At 37.9% G+C, this 21441-nt stretch overlaps 1 protein-coding gene across 1 annotated transcript in view; it reads left to right on the forward strand.

The window, feature by feature from the left end:
* The window catches only part of LOC127446903 (low-density lipoprotein receptor-related protein 1B-like), a 491131-nt gene that overhangs the window by 235392 nt on the left and 234298 nt on the right, over nt 1-21441 (forward strand). Inside the window, exons 6-9 of the mRNA XM_051708221.1 lie at nt 242-499; nt 2021-2183; nt 9538-9760; nt 17821-18007. Coding sequence (XP_051564181.1) covers nt 242-499; nt 2021-2183; nt 9538-9760; nt 17821-18007 — 831 coding nt within the window. The remainder of the gene's footprint in view (nt 1-241; nt 500-2020; nt 2184-9537; nt 9761-17820; nt 18008-21441) is intronic.

The following is a 21441-nucleotide window of genomic DNA, read 5'->3' on the forward strand; positions in this document are numbered from 1 at the left end:
CAAACTTTAATGCAACACCCACTATAACTTTTAAAATAAATTGCAGACCTGAATAGGAACAGATATTTTCAGATGACTGCTGCTTTTTGAAAATAGGTTTCTCTCCTCAGAGACATGTTTCTCAATTACCTGTGCCCTCTGCACAAGCCTATATTATCCCATTCTATTGAAAGCATGGAATGCCCAGGAAATGCCTGGCCTCAAGCTGTCTTGTCACCATTTCCCTATCCATCTATTCCAGAGCCCGGCAAAAACCTTGCAGCTTTGCTGATCGGAGGCACAGATAATATTGTAATCACAGCCCTAAATGGATCCCGCCTCCAAACCCTGAAACAACTGGACACAAATGGGACTCATGGCTTGGATTTCAACCACAAAGAGGAATCAGTGTGCTGGGTTACATCCACAGGGTCCTCCGGACAGCTTCGGTGTGCCAGAATGAGAAAAGCCAGTGGCTTCACTAAAGAACAGGAAATAAAGACCATGCAGAATCTCCATGGTATGGCTCCTACTAGACACACCTACTAAATGAGGATGTGGTGAAACAAAACTGCTGCATTATTTTAGATGGGTGATAGGCCTAGAGAGAGTGCAAAATGTCATGTACTGTATATTATAGGGTGTGCATTTAGAATTAAGACCACATCCACACTAATTTGTTTTTGGTTTGTCAATTTCCCGATGTCAGAACATTTTCAAAAGTCTGTTTTCAGTGGAGGAAAAAACTGTTCCAGTGTGGAGAGCTGTAAAATTTTTCAACCAAAAATGTATTAGTGCATTTAACTATGCTAACACGTACCATAAAGTAAAGAGAGTTTTTGACAGTATTGAACTTAGTTAAGAGAAATATATGCAATATATCAGAAATATGATATCAGTTGTTGTAGACTGGATACATAAAAATACAAATATGCATATAATTTGTCAAAATGAATGATGAAATTGTTTAAGTTTTGTTGTAAAACCATGTTGAAACCAATGCCATTCCTCTTTTGTGTGACTGTGTTAAATTTCTTCAAAATGCCATTCAGAAAATTCCTCTTCATGCCATTCCAATTCAACATCCTTTGGGGATTGACCAATTCAATTTAAATTCCAGCTCGTGAATTAAAATGGGAGCCAATTTTTAATTTATAAATTTTACCAATCCTGCTAGATAAACAACAGGGTTCATATATATTAAGATACTAATGCAAGGTATAAAATCTGTATCTTGTAAGACAAGCATATATGCATATCTTGCTGCACCAAATGTGTAATACAATGTAATACTGGGTTCAGCTTGACTGTCTAGTGCTTATCTGTTCAAACTGTGTGCATGCTAACAGAGCTCATCATTTATTTACCTCTGCATGAATTTATGCACCGCAGACTTTCATCTAAAGAACATGTTTGTATTGTTCAACTTACAGAATGTTTCTACTGAGGATTCATTGATAGAGCTCAAATGACAAATGTTTTCTTACTCATTTAATTATTAGCCTATTGGTTTTTCGGTCTTAAATCAGAGATTAAGAACATGCGTTCATTCTGAGGTATTGATCTGTAATAATGGCCCTTTATTTATGACAACTAAAGCAGACAATTTCACTTATTATGCATTAAGAACCTCTAATGGACCCAAAGTTTATGATCTTGAAAAGTTAAATAAATTTAGCCAGCATGACTTGCATTGTAGGGCATTTTTTCAACTTTTTGTTTTATTCAGTGGCAGACAATTTAATAAAAACATGATTTACAGTTTGTTTTCCTTTGTTTATTTTTTTATTTATAATACTAGTTCATTTGTTTACATTTTCATTCTCGTTCATTTTTCATTTAAATTCTTCTAATACCCAAACAAACTCATAGTTTTGGGACAAATGTCTCCCTATATGGTATTTTTAATATATTTTTCAAAGATTTGTTGAAGCCTTGGTTAAAGTAGATTTTGTACTTTGTAAAATGTTTTTATTAATAAAGTTTCTGATAAATTTGATTATCTTGTTTTATGTAATCATCACATTTTCCTTTCTTCCAGATGTGGATCAATTAGCCTTTGACTGGCTCACAGGAAACTTTTACTTTGTGGATCGAGTGAGCGACAGGATATTTGTGTGCAAACAGTATGGAGACATCTGTGTTACAGTGATAGACTTAGACCTGATGAACCCTAAAGCAATTGCTTTGGATCCTCTAATGGGGTGAGTTAAAAATGCATGAGGCATGCCTTAGCATTCAAGATCTCATCTTTGACAAGGCCTTTGATAATCTAATTGGTAATCTTGCATATATCTGCTAAACATTTTTTACAAATGTATCTTGGATGTGTTGTTGTTGGAGCTAAATATGTACTCTCCTTTTTGATAAAGTCTGCTTCTATAATTTTGCTGCTGCTCCCACAGTCAGGAGTGCCATTAGTATTCCACGATTTATCTAGCATCCAGGGTCTTGATCTGCTTTACAAGAGTTTTGTTTTGCTTTGACACCACAAAGCCATAGTTGAAACAAGGGGGTAGCACAGCCCTCACATCAGCATGGTGACTGTAGAAATGTTTCAGGAGAAATCAGTAGAGGAACACAAAGAGTCCTCAAAAGAGAGAAGGGCAGCATGATTATTCTAGTTATTAGCTGCTAAAAGGAGCTCCGTGGTAATATTCCCGGCGAGCTTAGAATAGGAATACAGCTGAGAGTCTGTCACATTTATTCATGAGAGTGCAAGGACAGGCAGAGCACACTGTACCAGGGTTTTTAATGAGACGCCTGACGCCTAGTGAACCTAAATTGTAGCGCCAGTTTTCAGCAGGACTAAAGACAGCAGGGAGAGCTCAGGCCATCAAATCCAACTCTGTTCTTCAATGTGTGGTTGTCATTCTCTTGTTTTCATGCTGTGACTCTGGCAAAAGCGAAATCCTGACAAACCGGAAGGAAAGCAACTTTAAAAGAAATGACAACCGTTTTTCTCTTTAAATCCAAATATATGCTTTTTTACTGTGACCATCGACACCCTCTGAGATCATTTAAAAATGTTCTGGAGAGTTTGAATGGAAAGCACAGTGTGTTGTCTTTTATGGGTGTATTGAAAAAGGAAAACAGTAAATGATATTCGGGTGAATTAACAAGAAAAAAAAAGAAAAAAAAAAGAAATCTGCAAACCTAGAACAAAAATTAAAAGTACTAATTCAAAGAAATAAGAGGGCTTGATACAAGATCTATGATCAAACAGATATACTGAATAATTATTTAAAATATACACCGTCAGTCAAAAGATTGGGTTCACCAAGTTATTCTTTATTATTACCATTTTTCACATTTTAGAACAATAGTAACTTCATCAAAACTATTAAATAAAATCAACAGATATTAATTATTTATTGACCAACAAATGTAAAATAAATCAAAATTATCTTACATTTTAGCTTCTTATGAGTAGACCAATTTCATGAGGTATCCATCAGGAATGCTTTTTAAACATTCTTGAAGGAGTTCCCATGTATGCTGGATAATTGTTGGCTGCTTTTCCTTCACTATCTGGTCCAACTCATCCATTAAAAAAATTATAATAATAATAATCAGGCACAATTTACACTCACTGAGCACTTTATTAGGAACACTATGGACCTGACGTGGTCTTTTGCTGTTGTAGCCCAATTGCCTCAAAGTTCGACGTGTTGTGCATTCTGAGATGCTATTTTGCTCACTACAATTGTACAGAGTGGTTCTGAGTTACCTTAGCCTTTCTGTCAGCTCAAACTAGTCTGGTCATTCTCCAAGGCATTTATGTCCACTCACTGGATGTTTTTTGTCTTTGACACCATTTTGAGTAAACTCTAGAGACTGTTGTTTGTGAAAATCCCAGAAGATCAGCAGAAACAGAAATACTCAAACCAGCCCATCTGGCACCAACAATCATGCCACGGTTGAAATAATTGATATCACATTTTTCCCCATTCTGATGGTTGATGTGAAAATTGACTGAAGTTCTTGACCAGTATCTGCATGATTTTATGCATTGCACTGATGCCACACGATTGGATGATTAGATAATCACATGAATAAGTACTGTAGGTGTACAAGTGTTCCTAAAATATAAAGTGCTCAGTGAGTGTATATGTGTCTACAAAACTAATTTCAAGACTTTAAGCATATAACCTCAGAGCAATGGGTTTTTAAGATCACAAGAATCATAAAGTCAGTCAATTATGTCCAAAAAAGTGCACACACAAAAAAAAAAAAAAAGTGCACGGAAAAGTGCATGAAAAGGAAAAGCAAACATTTCAGTCTTTTCAGAAGTTTTCCCCAAAGAAATGCTTACCTAGATACAGAATTGTCATTTTCAGATGTAGTAGTGTTGAACACTGTGAGGCTGTCAGTGTGCTATACATATGCACTACACCTTTGGAAACATATGCCTCTTGTTTGAGCTTTTATTCTTGGGTTTGCATATGTTTTTGAAAGATCCCCTTATTCACCTTACAGTGCAGACCTTAAGAAGAATTATGTTAAGAAAAAATATTAGAGTGTGGCCATGTTTACTCTTATCAAACAAGCTCAACACAGTTCCTCTATTCACTGTGAATTGCCTTTTTGTGTCCTTTTATGGACTTTTATGAGAGTAGAATTTTACGAACTAAAATGCTTACTTTTATAACATGGCATTTATAAGGACAATTGAGTTTACATGAACATACTGTAACCCACAGAGATTTCCCGCACATTTCTCCATGCCCTTCAGTGCACACTAGCTCAGGGCTGGGGATGTGGGAGTAACATTGGTTAGCCCTACAGGCTCACTAAATGCAGTTTACTAAATTACCTATCCATTCTATCTCTGGTTCTCCTCCTCTAATTGGCAAGATGAGGTTGGAGCTGCTTGTATGTGCGGGAGGCTGAGAGAGCACAGAAGGCCTGTCAGCCTGGAGCAATGGAGTGAAAACAAAAGAAATTGGAGCGGTTTGTGATAGTGGCTCAGCGTGAGGCGCAGTGGTTATGGAAAGAGTTCACAAAACCCTCACTGTTTGGTTTGTGGTTTTGATATGGTTTCACTATTTGATTAGATTTTTTTGTATATTTGTGTGTATATTTTCTTGCCTGCATACATGGAGCATCTTTCCTCCTCTTCTTCTAAAGAACTTTTTATGTAAAATGTGCTTTAAAATTTGAAACTCAAATCCCAAAATGGGAATATGATTGAACTTGTTTTAACCTAATTTTTCAAAGTGTAACTTAAAAGAAAAGTTCATGAAATTGTTTTTTATTCTGTCATCATTTATTTACCCTCATGTTGTTTCAAACCCATATGACCTTCTTCTTTCCGTGGGACACAAAAGGAAATGTTAGGCAGAATGTTAGCCTCAGTCGCCATTTGCTTTCATTGGAGAGAAAAAAAAAATGAAATGAATGGTGACTGAGGCTCACATTTTGCTTGTGTTTCATTAAAGAAAGTCATATGGGTTTGAAACAACATGAGGGTGAATAAAACATGACATAATTTTCATTTCTGGTTGAGCTATCCATTTTAATTCCACTAATAATTTTGAAAAAGCTGTGTGAGCGATGTTTTACCATAGTCAGTGGAGAGGGTGAAACTTAGATTTGATTTAGAACAAAATGAAAAAAGAGCTTTGTGCTGATCTTTGTGTATCTGCTATTCCTCCCCTCTTGCTTGGCAATCTGTCTTGGCGAAAGAAAGGGAGGTATTTTCTGCTCAGTTATTCTCTACAGTAATGAAACTCTCCAGCATTCTGGGCTTGGGTTAGACCATTGTGTCACCTTGCAGTGATTACTTAAAGCCAAGGTCTAAAGCAGTAGATGAGATGTATGACCAGTCAGATTTGTTTCCATTAGGTTTTGTGGTGGTTGGTGAATATCTTGGAGGTCTGGGCTTATTGAGTTTGTTATCAAACAAGCAAACAAATAAACAAAGTATTGCTGATTTATCATTCCGCAGCCATTGTGATTTAGCATTAGAATGCAACTCCTTCGACCGCAAGCATATCTTCGGCGTCTTGGTCTCATCTGTTTTTTTTATTATTAGATTCAGATGGAAAAGCATATACACTATATTGAACAATGGGGGAAAAAATAAGTGTGTGTTTGCCTCAGATGGGAGGGAATGGGAGTATAAAGCACATTTAAAAGTTCAAAAACAATATTAATTATTTTAGTTTACTGTATTCATGAGTTCTTTGGTGGTTTTCTCATTAACTACTACCATCAGCGGTGTGTTTTGCTCATAGATGATATTTCAGATATGTTGGGCTGATATGTTGGTCAATGCAAAATGGATAGTTCCACCACACTAAATTCTGATTAGATGAGCCACTAAAATGCAGATAACACACACATGTGACTGCACACATTCTATATTAATGCACCAAAGTGTTACATTGCTTGGCAACTGTAAAAAGCCTATAGTTAGGCTAATGGACTGTCTTGCTTGAATTGTTTATTCATTTGAGTTATGCCTAAGCACACCTTTTACCAATGGTAAAATTACTTTAATGCACGCTTACTGTTGGTGCATATATAATTAATATAGTAATTGACAGGTTAAACTTTATGCAAACTTTTGGCTGAATGACTCCATCAACCCAGATATTTAATGGGGATAAGTGAATAATATTGTGGATTGCTGTGTGTGAGCTTTTATAGGGCACATCCTACTGCAGGAAGAAGGCATTGAACTTGCAGATTTCTTATCAGCTTTTATCGTTCTGTGTGTCATTTTATTTTGGTGTTATATTTGATATCAATATTCTAATTCAGCAACACAGAAGTTTTGTAAAGGTGTGCATGCTCAAAGAGAGCGAGTGAGAGCGAGAGAGAGAGAGATCTTGCTGTTGACAGTCACGAGTCTTCAGCTGTAGCAGAAGTTAAAAGGCCACCAAATCACAGTGTACTATTTTAGTTGCATGGATCAAGTATGTCATGCAACCAAGTTGTCCTTTGTTAAAAGTGAAAACTGTATGGAAGCATTTAATCTTAAACATAGCAACAGTCTATATGAAATATTATGATTACACAGATGTAAATAATGCTTTTGTGTAGGGGTTATAGTCACCAAAAAGTACTCTAATATATAGAAATTTTGGTACGACTTTACAATAAGGTTCCATTCATTAACATTAGTTAGTGCATTAGGTATCATGAACTAACAATGAACAATTTATTTGTTACAGCAATATTACTATATGTTGAAATAAAAATTGACCAAGATTAATAAATGCTTTAAAAGTGTTTGTCATTGTTAGTTCATGTTAACTAATGTTGTTAACTAATATTAAAGGGATTGTTCACCCAAAAATTTAAATTCAGTCATTGTTTACTCACCCGTGTTGTTATAAAAGCATCTTTTCATGAACTCGCACAAGAGATCAACGTATGCTTTCGTTACAATCATGAGTCTCATGGAATAATTTATTAGATTTATGATTTGTAATTTGGCGTCCTTTTGAAGCTTGAAGAGGTGGTCACCATAAACTGCCACTGTATGACAGAACTGAGCACAATGTTTTTGTTCACAATTTCTCCCTTTGTGTGAAGAAAAAGAGTCATATAGGGTGTAACAGTGTTGAAATGGGAAAGGAGGAGGCAGGAACTGACTGAACAATCAAAGTAATATTTTAAAAGGAACTTAAACAAAAAGACACAAAAAACATAAACGCACACATGGCAGCTGCATGTGGCTTTCTCTCTCCCGAACTGCCACATTCCACTGCTCTTATTATTGGGGGCTGGGCGTGCATAGTCACGGCCCGTCCCTTCTCTCCTCCTCGTCACACAGGGTTATAACAACACAGGGGTGAGTAAACAATGACTTAATTTTCATTTTTGTGTGAACTAATCCTTTAACAAATGGAACCATATTGTAAAGTGATATCGATATATTTATTGTTAATAGATAAGTAATATATCATATAAAGGTACATTCACACAGGGCAATTTTCTGTGTTCCATCTGTGCTATTTTGTAATTGTTTTCTTGGAACACATGTCAGAAAGGCATCTTTGGCTTTTGCGTGGCACCTCGCTGTGCATTTCAGCATTTATAAAACTGTGTCAAATTAAAACAATTCAACTTTTAAAAGCGGCTCTCCAAATCACTGTGTTCTGTTCCACTCCATGTCCTGTGTGAATGACCCTTAAGATAACATAACAAAACTGTTAGTGTCTAATTTTTGGTATGAATTTTTCTTTTCTACTTTCTGAATTGCAGTATGTGAGAATTGATCGTAATCTGGAAACAGTCTAAATGAGAAACAGTTTTTACTGAAACTCTGTATGTGCTACAGGAACCAATTCGTTTTTATTGTTGGCATACTGGAAGTCATAATAATACAATGTTCAGTTATTTTTTTTGCATTCAGAAAAACAAAAGATTGCTTAAATGGAAGAGGGTCAAGAAGCAGAACACTTAGGTAGAGAGAATTTTTTTTTTTGTTGTTTGTTTGTTTTTTTAATGTTTTTTTTATTATTATTATTTACATCTTTAAATAATATTCCAATCAGCTACTGTAAAAGTCAGACTTTGAAACATTTAATTAGTTTTGCAACTTTAGTCCCAAAGGGACACATGAAATTACTTACAAGGAGAAAAACAGAATGGATCTTTGATGATAAAAAGCTCTTTACAGTGAAGTTTTTTATTTCCTTTATGTTTAATGTTTGCTTCTCTGGAGCAATTAAGCACTGGAGGCTTTTTGTTAACTCTTTCCTTGTTACATTCCTCATTTGAGTAACTAATTAAATTATGTTTGCAGTATCAGCCATTAGATATCTGATGTCATTAGAGGTTGAAAACTCAGTCATTCAAATCACACTTTGCATTCACTGTTAGACTTTTTGTAGCTAAATAACTCTTGGTCATCTAACTTAATAATTAATTTATATACGCAAAGGGCAAAAAAATGAACCTTTATTGAATCGCTCAATGAGCAGGGCCACTGTAACTGAAATACTTCAAAGAAGTTTGTCACTTGATAAATTCATTTATGCATGTCACTAATGAGATCTTGTTTTAATTGGCAACATGTTTTCTGCAAGGAAAGAAAAAGATAAAATGTCAAGGGAACAGCTTATGAAAATCTTTTGTAATACATATCACAGTTCACAAGGTGTACTTTTAAATAAATAGTTCACTCCAAAATAAAACTTCTGTCATCATTTGTTCACGCTCATGTCATTCCTTACCTATATGACTTTAAATTATTTGCTGATGTTTTCCATATAATGAAAGTGAAAGGGGACAGGTCTGTCAAAATACATTTATTATTTATTTATTTATTTATTTATTTATTATTATTTATTAATTTATTTTTGTCATTTTGGAAATGGACAGACTAGTCCCCATTCACTTTCATTTCATGGAAAAAGCAGCCAATTATTCTTGAAAAAAAAACTGAAACACAGAAGAGAGAAAAACTCATATGGGTTTGGAACAACATGAGGGTGTGTAAATGATGGCATAATTTTAATTTTTGGGTAAATGTTCGTTTAAATGCATCGTAATTTTGAATGATTTTTTGGAAATTACACTTTCCTTGCCAATCGGTTGCAGGATGCTCTTCTTCACCGACTATGGGAATGTAGCTAAACTGGAACGCTGCAACATGGATGGCACGAACAGAACTCGGCTTGTGGATTATAAGGTTGAGTGGCCGACTGCAGTTGCACTGGACCTGGTGAAGAAGTTTGTGTACTGGGCAGATGCATATCTGGATTACATTGAGATGGTGGATTACAATGGCAAAAACAGACACACCATCATCCAGGGATATCAAGTGAGTGCTTTGCGATATACACTTGACATCTGTACTTTTTACTGTATGTGGGTGGATTAAAAGATGTAGTTGCTATGCAGCACATTAGCATAAAAGATGGTAACTAATCCTTTTACTCATACTCAAAAAAATATTTAGTTTTGTTAGATGAGGTCTATACATATAAAAACAATAATATAAAGAAATTGTGAATTTACACACATGCTGTATAGTTACTCGTTGTATGCATACTTACCAAGAACATGAAGGGAATTATGAAATTGTTTGTCTGTCTGTTTCAAAACTTTGCTCTAATCATCCCTTCTAGGAAAAGACATAAAGCAAGACGTACACAGCTTGATTTCAGGTATAAACTGGTTATGGCATATATGCCAACAAGCTACTGAATATGTGTGGCTTTGTTGAGGCGCTGATGTTCATTCCTAGGATTAATTAGTCTTAATGAATACAGAACCCTACACAGGCTAAATGAGGTTCTGTGAAACACATTCACTGTTTGAATATCTTACCTGAAGTGCACTTACGAGGACAGTAATTAGGGATCATTATTATTCAAAAGTAGACATCAGCTAAACAACCCAAAGATCTTCTTGATGTTCGAAGGCCACGTACAAAGAGGAATGGATCATCATGTGCAGGTGCACAGTTTAATGGTGATCATAAATGCAAGCCGCAATATTTTGTTGAGAGGTTGCTAACACATTTAATTTCCATTGAAAATTACGGTGAGGTTATGCTGTGCCTGAAAACTGTATCTTCAACTTTCGACTTCATTGTTTTTTTTTCTGGTACCTTATTATGTGATTATACCATTCTATTTAGGCACCCTTCCAAGTGAACCCTCATTTTTATTCAAAGCACAAATTCATAGCTCTTACACACCCCATAGCACTGTACAAACCTGTATTTGATGATATACACTGTAAACAAAACTGAAAACTATTTGATTTGACATACAGTGTCCCCACGAAGGATTTGGACACTTCAAGGGGTAGTTCACCCAAAAATGAAAAATAATTTATCCCAGATGTGTATGACATTCTTTCTTCTGCTGGACACAAAGTATTTTTTGAAGAATATCTCAGCTCTGTAGGTCAATGCAAGAGAATGGTGGCCAGAACTTTGAATATTCAAAAATCACATTATTTCCAGAAAAAACATAATCCACAAGACCCCTGTAATGATGCTGGCAACAGGCAGACGAAGAGACGATGAAGTAGTGCGATGAACCCAAGTGCAGTTTATTAACAAACATGAAATTCAATAACCATTACTCCAAACGTGAACAAAAACAAAATATGAACTAGACTAAACTTGACTTGAACAAAACATAAACATGAACTTGACTTGACTAAACTTAACATGGCATGACTAGACTATGAAACATACATTACATCAACAATACTTGACAAAGGACAATGGAAAACATGAGGGTTTAAATGCATGGACATGGGAGAACAAACCAATGAACAAACAGAACTCTAACAAGATAACAAGACAATCAACCAATGAAAATAAGACACATGAACATGGAGGGAAAACATGAAATCACATGACAAGGGAACCACATGACATGAAACAGGAATTAGAATTTTCAAAATAAAAGACATGGAATACAAGAATCAACAAAATACACATGACATATCCCCCCCACTAAGGGGCAGCTCCCGACGCCCCAACACATGAACAAAACACATAAAACATGACATAATATTCAAAGTTCAATAGGGAGCTGGGGGGTGGTCTTGAGGCATGGCTTGGCAGGGCGTGGAGCATGGGATCAGGGCAGAGCCCATGGGGGTGGAGCCATGAGAGGCTTGAGGGGCGTAGCCATGGAAGGCGGAGCCGTGAGAGGCTCGAGGGGCGGAGCCATGGAGAACTGGATACCCGGAGAGTAGCCGAAGACTCAAAGGGCCAGGGTGGAGCCGGAGGCTCGGAGGAGCAAGGCAGAGCTGGGGGATCGGAAGACTGAGGCGGAGCCAGAGGGACTGAGGACCAAGGTGGAGCCGTAGGGAAGGAGGTCCCCGGTGGAGCTGATGGGTCAGAGGGATGAGGCGCAGCCAGAGGATCGGAGAGCCAAGGCGGAGCCAGGTGACCGACAGACCAAGGAGGAGCCGGAGGGATGAAGGACTCTGGCAAAGCCGACAGGCTGAAGGAACGCAGTGGAGCCGAGGGAATGCAGAGCTGAGGCAATGTTGAGGGACTGACAGGCCAAGGCGGAGTCCAGGGCTCGGAGGGTCCAGGCAGGGTCGGGGGGTTGAAAGTTACACTTGTCTCCTCAGGAGAACTAAGGGTGGGTACAAGGGTGGGAACCATCTCCAGGTCCAAATGCTCAGATGTGGCCATGACATGGCGTGGAACAGACTCAGGCATGGCAGTGACGTGGCACGGAGCAGGCTCAGGCGTGGCTGTGACGTGGCACGGAGCAGGCTCGGGCGTGGCTGTGACGTGGCATGGAGCAGGGTCAGGCGTGGCTGTGACGTGACATGGAGCAGGGTCAGGCGTGGCTGTGACGTGGCATGGAGCAAGCTCAGGCATGGCTGTGACGTGGCATGGAGCAGGCTCAGGCGTGGCTGTGACGTGGCATGGAGCAAGCTCAGGCATGGCTGTGACGTGGCATGGAGCAGGCGAGTGAGTGGTTGTGACGTGGCATGGAGCAGGCGCGGGCGTTGCTGTGATGTGGCATGGAGCAGGCTCGGGCGTGGCTGTGACGTGGCATGGAGCAGGCTCAGGCGTGGCTGTGACGTGGCATGGAGCAGGCTCAGGCGTGGCTGTGACGTGGCATGGAGCAGGTTCAGGCGTGGCTGTGACGTGACATGGAGCAGGCTGAGGCGTTGATGTGACGTGGCATGAAGCAGGCTGAGGCGTTGCTGTGACAAAAGATGGCGCTAACTCAGCGACCATGACGAGGAACTCTGGCTCAGCGGCCATGACGTGAAACTCTGGCTCGTCGGCCATGACGTGAAACTCTGCCTCAGCGGCCATGACGTGAAACTCTGGCTCGGCAGCCATGACGTGAAACTCTGGCTCGGCAGCCATGACGTGAAACTCCGGCTCGGCATCCGCCTCCCCCACAGTGAACGTAGAAACAGTGATCTGCAGGGCAAGGTCGATATATTGAGCGAGGCTGAGGGAACTGCTACCGCCAGGCATCAAAGTGGAGATTGGCTCACTTAGTCCAAAACGGAAAATGTCTTTTAGGGCAACCTCATTAAAGTTCACCTAGCAGGCCAGAGCACAGAAGTCCTCGACATAATCCTCTTGGGGATGACTCCCCTGATGTAGGCGTAGGAGTAGAACTACAGGGTTCATGGTTGTGTCAAGTATTCCTGTAATGAAGCTGCTGGCACTGGCAATGATGAAGACAAAGATGAATTGAAGTAGTGCGATGAACCCAAGTGCATTTTATTAACAAACGTGAAATCCAATAACCATTACTCCAAACGTGAACAAAAACAAAAAATTAACTAGACTAAACTTGACTTGAACAAAACATAAACATGAACTTGACTAAACTTAACATGGCATGACTAGACTATTAAACATACATTACATCAACAATACTTGACAAAGGACAATGGAAAACATGAGGGTTTAAATACATGGACATGGGGGAACAAACCAATGAACAAACAGAACTCTAAACAAGATAACAAGACAATCAACCATTGAAAACAAGACACATGAACATGGAGGGAAAACATGAAATCACATGACAAGGGAACCACATGACATGAAACAGGAACTAGAATTTTCAAAATAAAAGACATGAAATACAAGAATCAACAAAATACACATGACAACTTCAGTGGTTAAATCCAAATCATCTGAAGTGATTTGATAGGTGTGGGTGATAAACAGATCAGTATTTAAGTATTTTTTTTTCTTTAAATCTCCACCTTCAACCACCCCCAACCAGTATGTGGCGATATGCACAAAGAAGTAGAAAACATAAGTAAAAGTGAAAGTGGAAATTATAGTAAAAAGGACTTAAATATTGATCTGTTTCTCACCCACACCTATCATATAGTTGCAGAAGATATGGATTTAACCAGTGGAGTCTTATGTCTTATGTGATTTTTGGAGATTCAAATTTCTGGCCACCATTCACTTGCATTGTGAGAACATACAGAGCTGTGAGATTCTTCTAAAAATCTTTATTTGTGTTCTGAAGAAGAAAGAAAGTCATACACATCTGGGATGGCATGTGGTTGAGTAAATGGTGAGAGAATTATCATTTTTGGGTGAGCTGTCCTAAGGATTGTTCCCATTGAAGCTTAATCAACAGCATTTGTGGCATAATGTTCATAACCACAAAATTTGTAAAAAAAAAAAAAAAAAAAGCATAAATTGCAGTTACAGTAAGGCACCTGCAATGGAAGAACTGAGGCAAGTATATAAACATTCAAATACACACCATTTCAAAAATATAGCCACAAGACGTAAACATTTTGCTTGTTAACATGATTTTAGAAAGATAAATCCCTTACAATTGTGACCAGTCCTGCTCGACCCACTCCGAACAGGATTCGAACTGGCATTTCCGGCATGGGAGGTGGGTGCTCTAACAAGGAGGCTAAAGGTCAGGGGAGTGAGGTTTACATACTACATAGCTACCTACCAGCTGGCTACCGTTACACAAGCCTTATCTGTGTAAAGTTATATCCAATTTGGGGATTACAGGGTTAACTGGCATTATGTTTTAATATTGAATATAAATTTACACCGATAAGATTATTAAATGATTATCACACTAAAATCATATTAAAACATCATGCATACCTCAGTGCCCACATGACAGGGACTTCCCCATTCCATATCATAGTAGGATAAATTACGTATCAAGCCTAAAACGAATCAGTTGACTGCTGAGGCTTATTGTAAATAAATAGACAATTACAAAAATATATGGTCTGTCTATTATGACCATGCAGTCTCTGGTATTTGTATATGATTATTGACAGTTCTGTAGCTGTAACTGCAGAAGAGCTGTACACATCTTCATCTGCCAATAATCTGCTTTCTGCCTCATTATATGATTGGAATCCACATGAGATCATTAAAACACACTGCTATAAAAACTTGATTATGATTGGAAGTGAAATATATGCACAACATAATGTTTATTTTGTAATGCTTACATTTCTGTATTTAGGCACTAATGCTAACAGCTAATGCTATTTGCATCCAGAATCACAAGACATGGTCTTGGAAAATGATTAATATAACTAAGAGTTTTAAATTTATCATCCTCAAATTTGAAATAGAACATTATCAGACTTGTGGCTTAGCTCCATTATGTATATATGCATCAACAATGTCAGTGTTATATGTTATTTCATATAAATATTTATGTAAAAAAAAAAAAATAGCTGATCACTTTACAATACATTTTAGCTTTTCTAAAAAACAATGTTTCATGAATTTTATTAATTTTCATTTTTAACAACAAACTTCCAAGAGTTTCCTTTCAAAAGAGACCAAATTATGCCTCTAATACAATGTGGGGATGAACTACAGCCATTGTATTTTGAGTATGTCCTTTTAGGCTTGTGCCCAAAACAAGGGGACGCTCAGAAACAGGTGAGTTTCGTCTTGCGTCTGCTCCAGAAGTAAATCCCCTGTAGGGAATCCTCTAAGGGCGGGGAAGCCGAGGCAGGAAAAGCATACAGGGGAGAGGAGTCAGGACAGAGAATGAGAGAGAGAGAGAGAGAGAGAGAGAGAAGGGTCTAGGGACTCGCCGGCTCCTGAATACGCCACCATGTGGTCCTCTGCCAGCTGGATGGCTGTTTGAAATGTCGCTGGGCGGTGGCACTGGACCCACTCCGCCATCCCTCTCGGAAGTCAAGCGATAAACTGCTCCAGTACCACCAGATCGATCACAGTCCCAACGTCGTGTTGCTCAGCCAGCAACCACCTCCAGCAGGCGTCCCGGAGCTGCTGGGCGAAGACAAATGGGTGGCGAGCGAAAGCATTGGCGATGTTGCTCAGGGGTCCAGCTGACCTGTTGCAGGATGGCTCTTCTTAAGGCAGTGTAAACCAGGAGGTTCTCGGTGGGTAACTGCTGTGCCATGAGTTTGGCTTCCCCAGACAGCAGTGGTGTTAGACGGACTGCCCACTGGTTGCTCGGCCATCTTCAGGCACCCGCCGTCCACTCAAAGAGCTCCAGGAAGACCTCCGGATCATCTTAGTGACCCATCTTGATGAACGGAACATGGGGCGGGGTCTGGGGTCGCGGCAGCAGCCCCCTCCTGGGGTAGTAAGCTCCGGAGCACCTGCCGGTCCTCCGCTTGGGCATAATAAGGGTATGCGCTTGGGCTCCTTTTCAGTGCGCAGCTCAAGGAGGGCCTGATGCTGTGACTGGTGGATGCTGGTGAGTGTCCGGAAACGTCCTCCAGAGGTGAGGCATCCATGGCAGTGATCTTCCTCTGGCTCCTGGGTTTCGGCACCAGTATGAAAGGTCTCTTCTTAATGGAAAGGAGGAGGCGGGAACCGGATGAACACTCACAAAATGTAATTACAACACAGACACTTCCAACTGAAACACAACATAAAACACTGACACACATACACAACTCCGCGTGCATCTTTCTCTCAAACTGGCGTCCTCCCATCCCGGTCCTCTTTATCTCTCTCCCAGCTGATTGGGATGATTCAGCGCCAGGCATCCATCTTTACGGCCCGGCCACACCCTCGTCCTTGTCACGCATACCAAGTGAAATGTATTTTAACGAAGGTTTGTAAGGTTTTTAATAATAATAAAAAATGTATTAAAAAAAATATGCTGTTCAAAAATCGTGCTAGCAATACTAAGGTCATCAATTCCCATAGAACACACAAACTGATAAAATGTATACCTTAAATGTACTATATTGTAGGTCACTTTGGGAAATACTGTAAATGTGTCTGCAAAATGCACAAATGTGAATGATAATTCATACATTTAAATGTAGCTTAAGTGTCCACATACTTTTTTTATTTTTTTATTTTTTTATTATGCAAACAAAGAATGTGAGAGTATTTATATGTAACAAATACAAAATAACCAAGGCAAACAAACATACATGCCAATGGCCAACATGACAAGTCTCCTGTCTCCTGTATGTATATATATTTGTGTGTGTGTGTGTTTGTGTGTGTAAGTGTATCTGGGTGTTGGGGTGGAGGCATATAAACAAAAGAACATCTAGAAATGTATATCAGATATAACAATAGTTAAAACAACAAATAATAATGACAATAATAATAATAAACTCAATTCATTAAGAATGGGGAGGGGGAGGGGGTTGGAGGATGAGGAAGAGGGCAAATAATAATAGTAGTAGTAGTAATAATAATAATAATAATAATAATAATATTAAATTATTTTAAGGCTGCCTCTGATCCCTCCGTGGGAGGGGTGCCGCATACTTTTTGAAGTCACTGTACTTTGCCGTGGTGGAGTTCTTTTATCAGTTTAAACTTGAATAGCATTAGGAGTTAAACATTATCCTGGCTTTGATGCTACCTCTTGAGCAATGAAAGAGAGGATATGTTGTTTTTATCCTGTGGGTTTAGGTGAAGCCCAGTGCATTTTATTGTGCATGTGTTTGTGGGTAAGGTTCAGTGGTCCCTGTCTGCTCCTGTCACTTAGGTGTCATATAGCATGTAGGCTAGAGTAGTGCATACAGTCGAGGTGTCCCCAGAGGAACATGTGCACACTGGATGACCCTGCCTAAAGTCCTGCATGCAAACAAACAGGATTTAGTTATATTCAGCAAGGTTTCAGTCCAAAAATATGTGCTTTCCATTCAATATTAAATAGTTCAGTACCCGTTTTATGTTTGTAACTGTTAGTAAAAGTGATATAAGCCAAAACATTGTGGTTTGGTGCCATGTCGAATTAGAGCTAATAACAGCTTTAGTTAAAGGCTAATTTGATTGTTGAAAACACAAGCAGATACCAGTGAATGCATCTGTAGTGTTCTGTTTTCTGTTGAGTGTGCCAGTTAATTTGTATCTAACTAAATAGCTTCTCAGCCTTCTAAACAAACTGAAGTAGTCAATGTTCCTTTTTGTAGGTGGCCCACCTGCATGGATTAGCTGTCTTTGAAGACTACGTGTATGCAACTCGCTCGGAACCCTCCAGTGAAGCGATTGTAGACATCTTACGGATAAATCGGTTTAATGTCACAGACCCGGAGACTCTAACCAGCATAGGAAATGTGAAAACAATACGGGTTTACCACAAGCTAAGTCAACCAAAAGGTAAAGTATATGTTAGGCTGGTTTAAATTGCTTGTTTGTACCTAACAAAATGTAGAGGTGTCAGATTTCAATATGCATCTTATGCATCACCCATTGTAGCAATCTTAACCTTAATCTTATGTCTCTATTATAAGACTTTAACAATGTTTACATGTACAATATAAAACAATCAACATGTCTGTGTTTCAGGTCCAAGTCAGGCTATGCATAGAAAACAGACTAAACATGAAATAGAGCGCTACATATCACAATGAGATTTGCAGTTACTAAGGGAAAATAGTGTTTTCAAGACAGCAAGAGTAGTTTATTGTTAGTTTAGGTTTAAAGTTTTGGTTCTATGTAAATTAACATATTGCTACATAAGAGCCGCTTTGTCATTATCAAGACACACACTGTATTCACCTTGCTGCAAAAACAAATGAAGACATAAGGTTGGCAGTAAATAGTTCAATATATGCATGGGGTTTAATATATTTTGCAGACATATACTCTTGACATTTTCTCAACCAACTTCTTGAGGTATCACCCTGGGATAATTTTTAAACAGTATTGAAGGAGTTCCCATCTATGTTGGGCACTTATTGGCTGCTTTTCTTTATTATTTGGTCCAAGTCATCAATTAAATAAAAAAAAAAAAAAAAAAAATATATATATATATATATATATATATATATATATATATATATATATATATATATATATATATATATATATATTTATTTATTAAATTGTTTTATAATGAAATAAATTAATATGGTGGCACAATGATATTTTTGTCTACAAAACTAATTTCAATCATTTAAGCATACGCCTTCAGATCAAAAGATTTTTAAGATCATGAGAAACATTTCAGTCAAGTGTTTCAAAAGTTTTGACCAGTAGTGTATACAGTATATAGATTGGTGGCCAAGAGTTTGGAATAATGTACAGATTTTGCCTGTATCGGAAGGAAATTGGTACTTTAATTCACGATAGTGGCATTCAACTGATCACAAAGTATAATGAGGACATTACTGATGTAAAAAAATAGCACCATCACCAAGTCATTTTTGATCAAATCTAGGCCCTATTTCCAGCAGCCATCACTCCAACACCTTATTATTGAGTAATCATGCTAAATTGCTAATTTGGTACTAGAAAATCACTTGCCATTATATCAAACACTTTTTGATCGAAAGCTTTTTGGTTCATTAAATGAAGCTTAACATTGTCTTTGTGTTTGTTTTTGAGTTGCCACAGTATGCAATAGACTGGCATGTCTTAAGGTCAATATTAGGTCAAAAATGGCAAAAAAAGAAACAGATTTCTCTAGAAACTCTTCATTCAATCATTGTTTTGAGGAATGAAGTCTATACAATGCTTGAAATTGCCAAAAAACTGAAGATTTCATACAAAGGTGTACACTACAGTCTTCAAAGACAAAGGACAACTGGCTCTAACAAGGACAGAAAGAGATGCGGAATGCCCAGATGTACAACTAAACAAGAATATAAGTACATCAGAGTCTCTAGTTTGAGAAATAGATGCCTCACATGTCCTCAGCTGACAGCTTCATCACTACCCACTCAACACCAGTTTCATGTTCAACAGTAAAGAGAAGACTCTGGGGTGCAGGCCTTATTGGAAGAATTGCAAAGAAACAGAAAAACAAAAAGAAAAGGTTAGAGTGGGCAAAGAAACGCAGACATTGGACAACAGATATTTGGAAAAGAGTGTTATGGATCTTAACCCCACTGAGCTTTTTTGGGATCAGCTAGACTGTAAGATGCGTGAGAAGTGCCCGACAAGCCAGCCACATCTATGGCAAGTGCTACAGGAAGCGTGGGGTAAAATATCACCTGAGTATCTGGACAAACTGACAGCTAGAATGCCAAGGATCTGCAAAGCTGTCATTGCTGCACATGAAGGATTTATTTGATGATAGCTCTTTGAAGTAGTTTAATTTTTTAATTTTTTATTTTTTTTATAATAGTAATTTTTAATGTTATTAATGTCCTGACTATATTGTATATGACTGACACGTTGTGATCAGTTGAATGCCACTTTGGTGAATAAAAGTTCCAATATATATATATATATATATATATATATATATATATATATATATATATATATATATATATATATAGCTCTGGAAAAAACATTAAGAGACCACTGCAAAATTATCAGTTTCTCTGGATTTAATATCTATAGGTATGTGCTTAAGTAAAATTTACATTTTATTTATTTTTTTTATTTTATAAAGCACTGACAACATTTCTCCCAAATTCCAAAATTTTCTAATTTAGAGCATTTATTTGCAGAAAATGAAAACTGGTCAAAATAACAAAAAATATGCAGTGTTTTCAGACCTCAAATAATGCAAAGTAAACAAGTTCATATTCATTTTTTTAACAATACAGTACTAATGTTTTAACTTAGGAAGAGTTCAGAAATCAGTATTTGGTGGAATAACCCTGACTTTCAATCTCAGCTTTCATGTGTCTTGGCATGCTCTCTACCAGTCTTTCACATTGCTGTTGGGTGACTTTATGCCACTCCTGGCGCAAAAATTCAAGCAGCTCGTTTTTGTTTGATGGCCTGTGGCCACCCTGGTCTGCCACAGTCGGTGCTGTTTTGGTGGCATGCAGAGGACCAACGGTATATTTAGCAGGTGGTCATAATGTTTTGGCTTATCAGTGTGTGTGTGTGTGTGTGTGTGTGTGTGTGTGTGTGTGTGTGTGTATATATATATATATATATATATATATATATATATATATATATATATATATATATATATATATATATACTAGCTTTGCAGATCCTTGGCATTCTAGCTGATCCCACAAAAGTTCAATGGGGTTAAGATCCATAACACTCTTTTCCAATTATATGTTGTCCAATGTCTGTGTTTCTTTGCCCACTCTAACTGTTTTTTTTTTTTTTTCTGTTTCAAAAGTGGCTTTTTTCTTTGCAATTCTTCCCATAAGGCCTGCACCCTTGAGTCTTCTCTTTACTGTTGTACATGAAACTGGTGTTGAGCAGGTATAATTCAATGAGGCATCTATTTCTCAAACTAGAGACTCTGATATGCTTATCATCTTGTTTGGTTGTACATCTGGTCCTTCCACATCTCTGTCCTTGTTAGAGCCAGTTGTCCTTTGTCTTTGAAGACTGTAGTGTACACCTTTGTATGAAATCTTCAGTTTTTTTTTTTTTTTCGTTTTTTTTTTACAATTTCAAGCATTGTATAGCCTTCATTCCTCAAAACATTGATTGACTGATGAGTTTCTAGAGAAATCTGTTTATTTCTTTTGCCATTTTTGACCTAATATTGACCTTAAGACATGCCAGTCTATTGCATACTGTGGCAACCCAAAAACAAACACAAAGACAATGTTAAGCTTCATTTAACGAACCAAATAGCTTTCAACTGTGTTTGATATAATGGC

This window comes from Myxocyprinus asiaticus, chromosome 10, assembly GCF_019703515.2.
Source record: "Myxocyprinus asiaticus isolate MX2 ecotype Aquarium Trade chromosome 10, UBuf_Myxa_2, whole genome shotgun sequence".
Classification (NCBI taxonomy): Eukaryota; Metazoa; Chordata; class Actinopteri; order Cypriniformes; family Catostomidae; genus Myxocyprinus; species Myxocyprinus asiaticus.